At 35.5% G+C, this 15,815-nt stretch overlaps 1 protein-coding gene across 1 annotated transcript in view; it reads left to right on the top strand.

The window, feature by feature from the left end:
• The first annotated feature begins 236 nt into the window (after positions 1 to 236).
• Positions 237 to 15,815, top strand: part of CALCRL (calcitonin receptor like receptor) — a 28,385-nt gene continuing 12,806 nt past the window's right edge. The window contains exons 1-8 of the mRNA XM_074145508.1: positions 237 to 287; positions 1,311 to 1,455; positions 2,980 to 3,090; positions 4,043 to 4,155; positions 7,196 to 7,287; positions 12,794 to 12,920; positions 14,310 to 14,463; positions 15,722 to 15,782. Coding sequence (XP_074001609.1) covers positions 237 to 287; positions 1,311 to 1,455; positions 2,980 to 3,090; positions 4,043 to 4,155; positions 7,196 to 7,287; positions 12,794 to 12,920; positions 14,310 to 14,463; positions 15,722 to 15,782 — 854 coding nt within the window. The remainder of the gene's footprint in view (positions 288 to 1,310; positions 1,456 to 2,979; positions 3,091 to 4,042; positions 4,156 to 7,195; positions 7,288 to 12,793; positions 12,921 to 14,309; positions 14,464 to 15,721; positions 15,783 to 15,815) is intronic.

Consider the following 15,815-nt stretch of genomic DNA (forward strand, 5'->3'; position numbering starts at 1 on the left):
AATTGAATGCATTTTTTTCACATCATATTGTACATCTCCATGTGTAACACAGGACATCACTATATGTAAATAAAATATAAGAGGATCTCCACCAATTTGTTTTAATTCAGAAAGAAAATATTAAGTCCATTATTAGTTCTGGCTTTCATGAATTACTAAATTTCCTCCTACTTTTTTTCCATTGCAGTTTGACTTCATTCAACTACCATATAAAATCCACTGCACCAGATATAAAAATGACAAAAAACTGGATCACATTTTTGCTGTTCTTCTTATCGGTTACTATGGTGAGTCTTATGAATTTTTTCAGTCACTTCCAGTTTAACAAGTATGTACAGAATACCATATAAATTATTACTATGGAAATGCAGAAACAGCTAATCTCGTGTTCAAATGTAGTTTCTGCACAGCAGGATCCTTATCTACCTTCTGTTCTCCTTTTAATTCTTGTGGTAAAGGAACAGAAATAGTATCTACCTCTGCTGAACCCAGCATATTCCTGGCTAGCAGAGAACTTTTACAGTAAGAGTTGACAAGTAACATATAAGCATTACTATCCAGACCCCAGGAATAGTGGAGGATACATCTAACTTGGAAGCAGAGAACATCCTCAGAACCTTTAATTTCACCCCTTCTATGGCAGTGGTACAGTATTTCAATCTGCAGCTTTGTTTTTCCATGAAGTTTAGTAGCTTGCCATAAAAATAGTTAACTACTTTAAAAAATGCACTTTAAAGGTTCAGGTTTTGATCAAGATCCACTTTCTTTTTTTATTTTTTTAAATTATTTTTAAAAATTATAAAAGTGGATGACATGCCTTTCAATATCTGTTTGTATTCTGAGGGTTGATTTTATGGTTCACAAGACTGTAGGGAAACCAAATAGCTCTTAAGCAGCCAAAAGCTTCAGTGCCTACAGTATATTGAAAGTCTCTGTTCATAAAGGATCATTTGGGGCCTGATTCAAATGCCTTTTAGACTAATGTAATTTCAATATATTTTACTGGGTTTTGCAAAAGCTGTTTATATGCTTCTGAATGTCTCAGTGCTTTCTATGCATTTTTCCGTTATTATTTACAAACCTTGCAGATTGCTACTCCCCCATGCCCATTCAGGACATATTTATTTAGATTCAGTAGTAAGAAGAATTGCTAAATTAACCAGAAAAACCCCAAATCATATAGTCGCAAGTTCATCTTCCTTCAGTAAAATAGTATTTATAATATAATATTTTAAAAGATTGAAGTTTAAGAAGTTTATATTGGAGTCTGTACATGACTTGCTAAAAAAAAAAAGTCTTTTTCCTCTTAGTTTTTTGTCAGTGCTATACCATCTGAAGGGCATCAGAATATGACGGAGGACTTCACTCAACTGAGTGTTACACGGAATAAAATTATGACCGCACAGTATGAATGCTACCAGAAAATTATGCAAGATCCTATTCATAGGAAAGAAGGTAAAGACTGTTTTCTTACAAGGTTTTTACAAAGGCAAATGGTCAACAGATAGCTAGTACTTCAGGATCCTTGAGTTATATTCATTTCTTGTCTTGACAGCAATGATTTTTCAGGCTGTAACTGTATTTATACAGTTTTTTAGAAACATCACTTGGATTCATGAAGATAAAGTAATGTTATATTACCTGCCCATAGCACCACTTCTTATATAATAGAAAGCTTTTGTTTCTGATGAGATAAGAAAATGGTAATTTAAATAGATATCCAGATTAAAAAATGATGACTGATTAATCTCACTACTTCATTTCATTTTGTGCTCTTATAATACCTCAGTCGCCCTGGTCACATCTGCCTTGAAAAATTGAAAGTATATTGATACACATAATTTCCCTGCTCTGAGGGTTGTATTAGTGCCATTAATGCCTTTTCTGATAACTTACTCAGAGCTAACCTTAGTAACTCTACCTGTTGCTGTATTCACAGTTTCTGACTTTATAACTTCTGGAAATATTGAATTGCTTTTGAGGCAAGAATAGGTAATTGTATTCTTTTACAATGATTTTTTTCTTCTTCTGAAATGATTCTTTGGAGGAACTGAATGTCTGGGGGTCAGAAATGGATATGAGTATGACAGGTTAAGCTTACGTCCAGCCTGGGGCATCACAGCTTCATAAGGACATTGTCCTTCATAAGGACAAATTGGAAAATCTTCAGATGAGAAGAGTAGCATTTACATGATGTTTGAAACGTGCAGCCTTTGAGATGGTGGTGGGGGGGGGAAGCATTACCAAGTTTTAAAAAGAAAATTGATGGAAGATACTAAAAACACCTTCAGAATTGTAGAGAGGGTCAGTGATTCTGTGTGCCTTTTGGAAGAGGATTTGTTTATGAAAACCCAGCTCGTTCCTAAAGGACAATTACTTTAGATGTTAAAATTTGTGTGAGTGCAATGAGGCTTTGAAACTGGCTGTTGAGGGACACTGTGGGTTCTCTGTCCCTGGAGCACTTAGACAAGTGTCTGTCCACAGTAACTGCCTCAGGCTCAGCTCTGCCTGAGGCAGAGGAGCCGTGGCTGCCTCCCAGCCAGGCTTTCTGATGGAATGCCACTGTGTTTTCAGTTAACTATTAAACACATGTATAAGCTTGGTGCACATCCAAAATGTAAATAAATTCAGTAAAATGGTCTTTGCAAGCATTAGGCTCCTTGTTAATGTGTATTATTTGGTCGGAATCGATTTAGTTTGTTTTGTCTATGGTGCTCTAGATCTGAGGTTTGTAAATTCTGCATGTAAATTGTTTCAAGGTGAATGATGATGGATTTTAAAATGTCTTCAAAGAAATGTACATATAGGGAACTATTTCTATTAAGTGGAGTTTGAACTAACTATTGCTAAATCTTATGTTTCTATTTTATTTTTTTCTCATTGCTGCAAGAAACCTTATGCAGTCTTACATCTTACTTTTGAAAGACTGTTATGAGAGAAAGGTTGTTATTTTATTGTCAAGTCTCTACTTGTTTGCAGGTCCTTACTGTAACAGGACATGGGATGGCTGGTTGTGCTGGAGTGATGTTGCTGCCGGAACTGTGTCAGTACAGCGATGTCCTGACTACTTTCAGGATTTCAACCCATCAGGTAAGTGTGCACAAGCTTCTACATCAACATATTTCTTAATAAAATGAAATTTTGGGTGCTTGATGCCTCCTGTTTGCCCCACGGAAGTCTCCCTAATGCTCCAGAATTTCAGTAACTCCAAACCCCTTATTTGCATTTTATCTTTTTCACATAGAAAATTGACAAGTTACTTATTTTCTTTTCTGAAATATGTCCTTGAGGGATTATGTAGATTAAGAAATAGAAATTGAAGTTAGGTCACAGTTTTTTCCTCTTAGAGATGAGCTTTTCTCTCTGACAGACAAGCAGAAATATGACTTATCTTTTACCTCAATTTAGCAGTTGAAGTTGACAAGTTTCTCCCACAAGTGAATCTTTTCCTGTTTCTGTAGGCTAAGCTTTGCATCTGTGAGCATGTGGAAAATGTCATAGACTTCCACTCTTGTCTCTTTCTTCTGCATTTGGTATTTCCCAGGGTCCTTTCATGCCGCTTTCTATTTGATAGTAGAAATCATTACGTGATCCCTGGATTTTTCCAGTTTGATTCTTAAGCAGTTTCGCTATTGATGTTTTGCTGCCTGTCCAATCCTAATTTACAGTGGTAGGATGTCAGATCTCAGTTTAGATCTTGGATGATAAACAAGCCATTTAAATATTCTTGTCACTTCATCTGGTCATTCTCTAAGAGTTAGTTTGACATATTTTGATACTTACTGGATTGGAGGAGGGAAATCTATTTGTTTTCTTAAGAAAAACATGTTATCAGTTGCCCTTGCCAAGAAAAAGCGATGGCCTTTAGTTTCTCAGAATTCATAGTAACAAGCAATGTCTCTCTGGTCATATTAATAAAGCTGTCATTTGTTTCTCAATCTTTCTTCATTAAATACTACGCATCAGGAAGTAGAACTTCAGTGCTGACTGTTGTGTTTTTCTTTTTTTTATTTTTTTTTCTTTCCATCTACTTTGACTGAAGAAAAAGTTACGAAGATCTGTGATACGAGTGGGAATTGGTTTAGACACCCAGAAAGCAACAGGACGTGGACAAACTACACCCAGTGTAATATCTACACGCATGAAAAAGTGAAGGTAGGAAAGGAATAAATGCATGTTAGCAGTGTCAAGAAACTGATCTGAAAAATTTCTCAAGTTTCAAAACTTGAACAGCAGCAGAGTTGATGCAACATCAAAGTGCAGAAAGAAGAAAGCATGTTGAATAAAAAGGAGGAATTGTGCCAAACAGACCCAAAAAACTCCCACCCACTTGCTTTATCTTTTACAGATGGTTTCAACTGCTTGAATAATATGGTCGTATTTTTGTTTATGGGTATTTTAAATGTGTAGGTACTAGTACTAGTCTGCATCATCCACAGTCATTTACTGGTAAGCAAAGTGTATGCCTTATAAGAGCAGACCTGTACATTTTTCTCTGTAATTTTAAAGTAGGGTCCAAGTTCAGCAGAACTGCAGGAGGTTTGCTTATCTGGAAGACATACTGAGTGCTTGGGTTTATCCAATTAACTCATAGTGACAGATTTTCAGCAGGTGTACAACCAGATTTTTACTTGAGATGAATACATCTTCAGGGCAGCTTTAAGTAGAGTTCAGATGCTTGGGGTTAGTTCTTTTTTTCCCTAGTGTGAAAAGCAGAGACAATATTTTCTTTTTTACAAAAGTGTAGGCAAGCTGTAGTTGAGTGGATTCACCACAGGATCTTTGGACACCAAAGGGAAGTAAATGAGGAGAAGGGTTAGGGTTTGATTTTCCTTGTGATTCTTTTCTTCTGTATGTCTTGTATCCGAGCTCCCAAGTGCCATTTTTTTCCAGTTTCTGAGAGATTAAGCTGCTCATATGAATGGAAAACCTATAGTTTGAGTTTATTTAAGTGAAATTTTGCAAGCATCCAAAATTATCTCAGGCCAGGCAGCAAAATGCTTTGAGAGAGTTGTTCTCTATAGACCAAAAGTAGATTCTATGCACACACATACCCATGTGGGTATATGTATAGATGGTATTTTTATAGACTTCAGTTTATCTTGAAGGTGCCCATCCATCGACAGATTTAGAAAAATAAAAATAAAATTTAAAAAAATCTGGTAAACTTCCAGATGCTCTCATTCTGAGATATTCTGTGATATGTGGGGATATAATGGGCAAAATTGCTTATTTTGCCCACTCCCTACCCCTGCCCCCAACTGTGTATCCACTGATATCCTTTATGTTTATGAAGCATAAAGGTGATGGGAAGAAGCAGTAAATGGAAACTGCAAATGCCCAAGAACTAGAAATATAAAATGCAGGTCAGGGTAGACTGTAAATTAATTTGGAACTTATGGAAAAGAGATCAATAATAGCGGATTGTGTCAAGAATACTGACATCTAGTAGAGATCCTAACTGCCTGCATCGTTGCTGTCAAGAGTGCTTTAGGGTATTTACCTAGAAACCATATTGAGAAAAGGTGGTAATCAAATCATGAGACATTGAATACACTAATAGCAGTTTAATTCTACTAGCAGAGATGCTGTAATTCATCTATTCTTGCTAATATTTGGCTGGAAACTGAGGAAATATTATTCAGACAGGAGCAATCCATGCAGGTCCTTCTTTATGAATAATGAGCTAGTTTCCCTCAGGCTGTATTGCCAGCATATTTCAACTCTGTCATGCATCAGAAGCTGTTGTTTAAATGGAATAACAGCTCCAAAGAAAGCCTTACTGCTTGCCATAGTTCTTTGTGTCGTTATATTAAAAAGCATTATCTTTTCCCTTTGCTCGGAAGGCGAGTTAGATAATGCACAATAAATGTGACCGTTATCCATTGTTCAGTTCTTATTGTTACTGCCTTCATCAGCAGTCCCTGCTGTACCACTGTTTTGTGCCAGTTCTAGATTGAGTGGAAATCTTCTAAATGCTTAACGTGCACCTTTACCTAAATTGGTCACTGACTGAGAGGGTGATATGGGATATGGGCCTGTCACAGAAAGGCTGTCATTACATATATGTAACCAAGCTTTGGCGCTTCAGGGGTAACCCTTGTTTTTTCTCACTTCCACATTTTTATGAAAAATTCATTTAGACCTATTGCATTACTTTTTATTTATTTATTTATTTTTTAAAAAGTTATCTCATTTTAAAAATTAATGAGAATTTGAAAGAATATTTCAAAAGTCAACCTATGTAACAAGCTGCAGTTAGTCTATCTTAGATTGGAATAATAAGTTCAGGGGATACATACTGCTTCGAGTACATGAGCATTTGTATGTATGCTCTAATTCTTCCTATAGAATCTAGATAGTTGTGCTTTATTCTGATAGTATAAGGCTCAACCTGAATATCTTCATTTCATTATGTGCAAAATAATAATCTTACATGTGATGTAACAAGAGAAATTTTGTGAGGCAGATACCGTGACTGAAAGCAGGGTTTCTTACTGGTGAAATTTAATTTGTTTATTAATTCAACGAATTAATGATAACATGTATATATTCCAAATATTAATTTACTAGTTCCTTATTTTTACCTTTTGTATCTGCCCAGCTTTTCATAATTCTATAATTTGGATGTGGGCTTATTTAACAAGCCTGTTTAGTCTTCACTATTTTTGAGCCATTGTTAATTTTTTTCATGCCCTTCCTTAAATGCTGAATGAACGCTAAATTTCCAATATCATAATCACAGCTTGCTTTGAAGGAAGTATTTTTAAATGGTAAGGAAAAAACCTCTATGAGAAAAAAAATACATAAATTCAGATAGGAAGCACATGTTTTACTTAAGAGTTGTGTTAATAGATGAATCAAGCCTCAGACAGGAATGCACTCTGTGCAGTAGCATAAATAGCCAAATGTCCGAAAAAACATAGCAGTAAATACTAGAAATCTAATGTTTCAACTGATAAGAGGTAAGTTCTAGTGGTGATTTCAATGAATCTGTTGTGTGTCCTACAGAAAGAGATTTTAGTAAGATGTGATTTGCGGGTTTCTAGACTTGACTCATCATTATCTCTAATGTTTTTATTTTCTTAATCCTGTTATAGTCATTTTATATGCAGAAGAAATGTATTAAGTTTGTGCTTTATCAACAATAGTTCTGTATACATCACAAGTGCTTGGTTTTGTTCTTGTATTGCAGACTGCTCTGAATTTGTATTACTTGGCCATCATCGGACATGGTCTTTCAATTGCATCACTTCTGATTTCTCTTGGCATATTCTTTTATTTTAAGTAAGTGTATTTAAAATCCTTTACCAAATATTAATGCTTGCAAGAATCCTAGTTTCAATACTTTGAAATGCCAGCCATCCCAATGAAATTATATGGAGTAAGAAGGTGAATAAAGTCAGTATATAGGTTTGGCATTGAACATTATATTGTAATAAAATTTTAGGTTTCTTTTCTTAGAAATCTAAAATCCCAAATCTGCAAACAAAAAACTGTAGAATATATCGAAAATAAGAAATGGGAAAATTGTTGCTTGTTTGGTTGGGTTTTTTTGGTTTGTGGTGTTTGGTAGGGTATTTTTTAGTAATAAGTTACAATATGGGTATGTCAAGCAACAACCAAACTAAAGAGCAAATGGAAACCAAAACACTGGTGACATATTATAGGTTCAGTAACATTCCAAAGTAGGTAGCCACAAAATATGATAAACTGTAAAATAAGTCTAAAAGCTACAGCAGGAATGGGAATAATAAAAATAATCCCATGTTTTTACTCACTGTATAACATCTATGACAGTTATGTCATATCCACTAACTCGTTATGTTACCTTCTTGTAAGAAAGTTTGAGCAGTGTATCACCACTGTCACAACCACTTGTCATATAATGCACAGGTCTTTTAAAATTAGTCTACTTACTCACTTTTGTGAACTTTTCTTTCCTGTGAAAGGCTTTTTTTTTTTCTTTTTTTTTTTTAAGAAGCTGATGAGGCTTAGCAGAAAGGTGAAACCAGGAGTGTTGCCACATGAGCAGAGCTGAGAGAGACAAGTTGTTACCTCTGCCAAATGCTGCACTGCAGAGTGTAGGCTTTCCTTGTTAACTGGCACTAGTTTAATAATTTCTGCATCGTTTTTCATTGGATAATATAGATCTTCTCTACTCTCTTATCTGTTTCTTAATACTGTACCCCACTGTCTCACTCTATCGTTTTTTTTTTTTCTTAAATTTAAACATGAGTGGCACGTACACCAGCAACTGAGGGGCTACCTCAGATTTTGATTTCCTCATGCTCTGGACTTTGATTAGCTTGGAGTAGCAGATATCTGATAAAAAATTATCCATTTTCAGTCACATATGGCTGAATATAGTGTTTCCAGTGTAGATATGCGTTATTTCCCCAGGTTCTGGGACAACATTTCCACAAATCCCCAACAAACCAGTGTGTTTCAACTTTGTAGCCTCTCTTCTTGAAATCCGGTATTCAAGATGACTTTTCACCTTTTTTTCTGACTTCTTTTCGTGAGGACACACCATAATATTTGAGGGGGTTTTAATCAATTTATTTGCATATGACCTGTAAAAACAATGCTTACCATTTCCAAATTCACTTTCCCTCCACAAAATCAACATTAAAAATGACTCTGAGTCCTTATAGGAAGCTTGATTTTGCATAAAATAGGGCTATATTGTTCCTATAAACATCACAAAAAGTTTTACAGTCTAAATACCCAATGTGACAGGAAAAATGCTTTGATGTAGGCTTTTCAGGAGGAAACAAAAATATTTGGAATACAATATGATTTTAAAAGTTCAGAAACAGTAGAACATGATTTTTTTGTTCTGTAATACGAAAAGCAAGCCAATTTCATCTTGGCTTGTGGCACTTAATGCAAAAGCAGGTGATCTGCTTTGCTACCATTATAACTATGTCACGTTTGTCTAACCCTCTAGGGATTTTTTATTTTGCTCCCTCTGGTAGAAGGATCATCTCTCCTTGGAGAACCACATGGAATTAATCCAGACCCACAAACCACAATTTCTAGACTGTGGTTATGTTGGGATATAAAGGGAAATTACAAAACCTAAAGGAAGCTAAAGAAAGTCCTTTACAAGCTGTTCTCCTGGGATGTAAAGTTCCTCTGAAGTATTTTTAGTACCAGAGGGGTATTTAAGGATCTAAATTAATACCAGGATGTATTATGTATCGGCTGAAGCTTGTATAATTATTCATAGCTTTAACAGGTGGACCTTATTTTTTTGCTATTGTGCGGGGGTGCCTTTGACTTTGTCATGTTTCCAAAGAATTTATTCTGTTCGTCAATTGATAGTTTCCAGACAATATTTACTGGATTTGCTGACCATTAGAATATCTCTAAGTTTGAGAAGAAAAGTGGTACTTTTCTACATAGGAAAAATGACAGTGTTTTTCAAATATCTGCAACTTTTCAGGATTAAAATTTATTTTTGCATTTTTTTTTCATTTGAAATTCTGGTTTTTCTTCAGAAAATTGTCTCATTGGAAGTACTTGTCCAGTTTTTGTTCTCCAAGTGGATTGGAGTTCTTGGTTTAATAGCATAAAATGGGCTATAAACTTGGAACTCTGATCTTCCTCTCTGAAAATTCATCTATGACACATAAAAGTAACTTCTGCAGTGGCTCTGCTTCCTTGTTCTGTTATATACTCTAAATCATACATGTGTTTATTATAAATCCTCTGTTAAAATATTTGTACAGTTCTCATAAAGAAAAAAAAGGCAAGAGAAATCTTAAAAGAACAGTGAATTCAGAGAACGGGGAGCTATAATTTGAAAGATGTCACTCCCACCCCCAAACAAAAAGTAAAACCAACAAAAAACCCACCATCTGAAATAAAGAAGTTGTTGATCAAGCACCATGTCAAATTGCATGACAATGCTCACAAAGGATAGCTACGCTTAAAGAGTGGGCAAATGACTGGATGATAGATTGATAGAGAGATAGGAGGTTCCTCAGTCACTTTAATTTCAGCTGAAAGGGTATTTCCCCTTAAGTGCATATGTAGACCTCACTGATTGAATTTTGCAGTATTTGAATACCTTAAAAAATTAGATCCCAAATACATCTGGGTGCTTTTAAAGTGTTACCTTTTTTCATTTGAAGAAAAATTGGAGAAATTACTTTTTCCCTAATGCCCAAGACATACAGGAGTCAAAATAGGTAATTTAGCAGGAGGTCTGTTTTTATTTTGCTGCACAGGGTTTAATCCAGGGATAGGTCATTCAAATGTTCTTAGATCATAATTATGAGAATTAAGTGATTAAAGGATATTATGTCATTAAGAAAAACAGTCAGAAAAGGAATATAGGAAGGGTAACAGAAGAGGGAGGGTGGGGAGGCTTAGGAAAAAAACATTTTATTACCAAAAACAGTCTTCATTTTTAAATGTCATCAGTCTTGCTTTCTTGTTTCTTGTCTGGTGATCCTCTCAATCCTTTTAGACATGGGTGGAGGTGGGTGTGGATGGGTGTGTTTGAATATTCAACAGGAACAGCTGCTGGATGACCCTGAGAGATGGCCCCGTTAGCTGTACGTGCTTTTCCTTGCCTGTGCATTGAATCTTAACAATAAGCAGACAGAATTCCAGAGTTCTTCAGGACTTGTTTACACAAAGCACTTAACTGGAATCTAGTATTGCCTCTCTTTTCATATATAAACTATATAGGGGAAAAAAAAATTCCAAGAACATAAAACCAGCATATTATAATAATCAAAGCTTTATGTGTTGGGGCATTAAAATGAAAGCCAAAATTTAAAAAAGCCCTAATGGAATATACTTTTTCATTTAATTCATATCCAAAGCTGTGTTCTGTATTTTAGTCACTTTTTTTCTTCTCTCTTTTCTTTGGGCAAATAACACCTGGCAACCAGAGGTTCATGTAGTTCCTTGTGCTGCATGGCAGCACTGGTTTCTAGAGTGCTTTCCTTCCCCCGTATTTAGTGACATGAGGCTTAGAATGTCTCAGGACTCCAGGGCTTAACTTGCAGAAACTCTGTCTGCCGGATTCATGGTATTGCTCTGTGCGTATCTGAACCCGTTGACTCACTCCGTGGATCTGTGGGGTGCTTCATACAGTCTTCTTGTGATAGTTGCAAAGAACGCAACCAAGAATTGAAGTCTCCTCTATAGCCTGTCTTGACTGTCTCGCTTGTTCAGTGTGGTCATTTTGTTTCTTGTTTCATCTATCGTGTTCTCAACAGATTTCAGCATACTCCTACAGCTTTGGTGACTATTCCATATTGGCATTTCTCTATTAAAATATAAAGTTCTTCTCCTTCCTGCCCTCCCAAATTAACAGTGAATCACCAATGTCCATACTTTATCTTTTTTCTATTTTTCCAGGCATGCTATTTGAAAAGGCTAGAAAACTTGATTTTTATTTTTTTTCCCGTGTGACAATTAAGACATGTCCCCTGCTGACCTTGTCAATGTATTTCTGATTTCTCTTAACAGTGAAAAGTAGTTGCGTGTAAGTGATAGACTTTTTCCTCCTCCATTTAGTCATTTCATTTTGTCCATCAACTGCACTCCATCTTGCTGGGTATTAAATGGAGGCAAACGCTTCAGCAGATGCTTTCTCCAAAGTAACCAAAGAGCGTTTCCTGAAAGTGACCGCGGTACCGCAGTCTTTATCATTTCTCTTTGTGCATGGGAGATGTTTCTCTGAGTAACACTCACCCTGCAAAAGTGGGCTGTGTTCCTGACTGCTGGCGCTGACGTGCTGTGTGACTCTGATCAAGTCAGTTTGCTCATAAGTGCTGGGCACCCCCTGCCATAAGTCTAAAAGGATCATTTTTACCCAGCCTTGTCAACTGATCCTCTACTTTCATAACAAAATGGATGTTACTTTCTTTTTGAGCATTAAGCCTTAATAACCCAGTGATCTGAATATATACTGTATAGGCTTTCTATCTTCTTTTGTGTTTGTCTGTAAAGCTGAATTTCTTTGGAAAAACTTGAAGGAGAAGCGCCCCTACCTCTTGGAATGATACTAAGTTAGACCTGTGTTCTCTAGAATGGCAGATAAACAGAAATTTGCTGTGACTGTGTTCAACTTTGAGTATTATTTAATACTATTGAACATTGGTGTTTTTTTAAAAAAAGCAAGCTATTCAAAACATATTTTTCTCTTTAATTTTAATGCCATATTAAAAGCATACCTTGAAAATCAACACAATTAAATATTGCATTTTATAATTGTATTCTATATACTTGGTTATATACAAAAGTCAAGATAAAATTTGCATTATTTTACTTATTTGGGTATTTCTCTAGCTATAGGATTAAGGAAGAAAAATGACAAGAGTGTAAGTAAAAGTGAATTAACCTCAAAATATCTTGACAGGTGTGGGTGAATAGAAATGTAGGGTAAGACAGATTCTTCAAGCTCAGCTATGATAATTATTTGGGAAATTCTTCAGAAACTAACAAAAAATGTATAAATCTTTTGAAAATTGTTATATTATTGCTGTTCAAATCACTTCTAGATAGTCAATGCAAAGCAGGTCCTTCATTGAAAACATATTTGAACTGGACATGCTTGCTTTGCCTCCTGTTGTCCAAAAAGTTGAGATTAAGGAAAGGTGTTACCTTTCACATCGTTCTATTAAATTTGGACTGAAGCTGAAGAAAGTGTTGATGTAAGACTTCTTAATAAAATAAATAACTCTAGTATTTCAAAATTTCAGAGTTGTCCCCGAGTACGCACAGTTGTCCCCCCGTGTATTCATTTGTTCTTGTTTCTCTTTTCTAGGAGCTTGAGTTGCCAGAGGATTACCCTGCATAAAAATCTATTTTTCTCTTTTGTTTGCAACTCTGTTGTAACAATAATTTCACTGACTGCAGTTGCCAACAATCAGGAGTTAGTTGCAACTAATCCAGTAAGTAAAAGTATATTTGGCAGCCTTGCTGATTTGTATGTGAAAAACTTTAGAAGAGATAAATGAGACATGAATGCTTGATGAAATGCTGTATGTAGCAAGGTTAAAACGTTCAGTGATGATGTATCCATTTTACGTAGTTCAACAGATGTCTGACAATGATTTGGGGATTTCATATTTGAGGTTTCGAAATACTAAAAACGCTTTAAGAGACAGAGCATACTGAACTGCTCTTCTGAATTTGTACAAATCACTTTTGCACTGAAGCAACTGCAAGAAAGTAGCCTGTTCTAGATGATGTCAGTGAGGTTATGATAGTTGAATTCACCAAGAAAGGGCAGAAAAAAAAACAACTTTGAGTGTATTTTGGATGCTAGCTACTTTCCTTTGGCTTTAATTTTGCCATCTACAGTTGAAATGAGAAGAATTAATATTTTTGTGAAGGAAGATAAAGCTGACCCTTATATTCCAAAAGTAAAAAGCAAAGTAAAAAAGCTGCCCATTACGGTCTGATTTCTCTCTCTCATTTCCTGATAATACTGGGGTAAGTGTGAATCAGTAGCCTCTCCCAAAAGGCTAGGAGTTATAGCAACAGAAGAGCCTGAAAATGAAATACATAAACAAACAAATCCCTAACTATGGCTTTATTTTTATTTAGACCTGGATGATAAATTTAAATTCTGTGAAAGTTAGGGCAAGACTCCAGAAGCTAAATCAAGTAAAAAGATAAATATGCAATTAACTATTGCTCCTTTTTCATAACCTCACATTTAATAAGTTAATTTAAGTGACATTTAATAAAATAAGTTACATTATAACATTCTGGTTGAAAAATATCTTTTGAATGAAGTTAAATACAAATATATGCCAACAAGCGAGCATCATTCCAGAACCTACTGTGCAAGTTCTCAACTTGCACAGTTAAAATTGGAAGTATTCTAAGCATTTTAAAAACATAAATTGTTGTCTGGAGTAGTTGTGTGTTGCGATTGGTAAAATTGAGAGGGGATTACCCTCATCAAAGTACATTTTCTTGTGCTGTTACCATCAGATAATTTAAAGATTCCGTATTGATTGGAATGGCCATATGTGACAACATTTGTGACAAGGGAAAATATCATTACAGCTTCCTGCCATCATGCTTGAGGATCTCAAAGTCCTCCTGTTTGAATAATAAAAATACAGACTCGGTTACCAACTTTTTTGTCACCATAAAGTGTTGAATTGTAATTCCATGAAAATTCTATTAAAAAATATATATGTAATTGTAGTGGAAAGCAGAATAAACATTAACATTTGACTCGAGCAATATTTTTTTTGATTTTGCAAATAAAGCTCTGAGATATTTGCAACTTAAAAATTTATATTGTTCTCTGCTTTTTTCTACAGGTTAGTTGCAAAGTGTCACAGTTCATCTATCTGTACCTAATGGGTTGCAACTACTTTTGGATGCTGTGTGAAGGCATTTACCTGCATACTCTCATTGTGGTGGCTGTTTTCGCCGAGAAACAACACTTGATGTGGTATTACCTTCTTGGCTGGGGTATGCAATTTCCACATTCAATGTTTTTAGGCTAATGCAATCTCTTACTCCTTTTCATGAGAATTTGAACATCTGTCCCTTTGCTTCGCTGAGCTGGTAGCTTTGAACAGCGATGGCACACCCCTCTTCTTTGTCTATACTGTTTTAACAGTCTTAGAAATGTTAATGTAGGAAGTTGTATGTACCTCTATCTTTGCTGAAAGAGAGATTGTGCATTTCTGGAGTCAGGAAGGGACTCCTCCTTTGTATAGAGAAAATAGTCTGCTATTATAAAAAAAGACATTAAGAAGTAATTATTCATTGTTCCTCATCTCGGAGATGTTTATTCAGGAATGAATGTTTGTTTTCAGAGAGGTCTCGCCATGTCTAGGGTGGAGGGTCAGAACTGAGTTAGAGATGGCCAAGGATTTATTTTTCCAGCAGTTCCATTTGACCTGTATTGTTCACTAAGCAAATACAGAAAGGCTGTAGCTGAAGATCTCAAGTAATATCAGTATCAAAACTAACAAGCCAAACCTGGTCATTTCAGATAATGCACAACAGCTTATTCACAAAGTGCAAGTGAGGGCTTTCTCCTCAGCTTCAGTGTGTTGGCGCATTCAGCTGTAATGTGACTTGGTACCTGGGTCATGGGGCCCCTAGCTGTCCCACTACAGACACAGCTGAGATGTGGTTAAAAGATCAGAGATGCTCTGCAGCTTCTGAAAATTAGGTACCACCAAGGTGTCAAGAACCCCAGATAACTACTTTATTTATTCTTTTCAAATTTTGAATGTGGCCTGATTTCCAGTCTGTTTTCAGATTTTTTTTTGCAGGTGACCTCGTTTTCTGAATACTTGGGCAAGTATCAATAAGAATGTAATCAACATTGATAATCATGCTGTTAAAGCTGTGGTCATATATACAATTACCTTTTTAATATTACTTACCTATTTAGCATTATTGCAGATTGCAGTCTGAAAAACATCTCTGTTCATGAAGATTGGTCTTTGCATTCTAAAAAGTTATAATTTGATTTACCTTTTCTTTCTGTGTGTTGGCATGAATTTCCTGGCAAGGCAATGGGAATAAGGTTTCATACACCTCTCGGAAAGAAAGCTGAGAAAATAGAAATGCAATTGGTCCCTTCTATCTTATTTGCTCTGCAGGGATATAGTTTGGATGATGGGAAAATGTAAAAGATTCCTGCAAGAGGTGCAAGTTTACTTAGTTTTTTGCCAGGTTTATATATGAAGAAAACATTGTTTTTTCTTTGCAGGTTTTCCACTGATCCCTGCCTGCATACATGCCGTTGCTAGAACCTTATATTATAATGACAAGTAAGTAGCATCTCAACTTGCTGTGCAAAATTG

Source organism: Numenius arquata, chromosome 3, assembly GCF_964106895.1.
Source record: "Numenius arquata chromosome 3, bNumArq3.hap1.1, whole genome shotgun sequence".
Classification (NCBI taxonomy): domain Eukaryota; kingdom Metazoa; phylum Chordata; class Aves; order Charadriiformes; family Scolopacidae; genus Numenius; species Numenius arquata.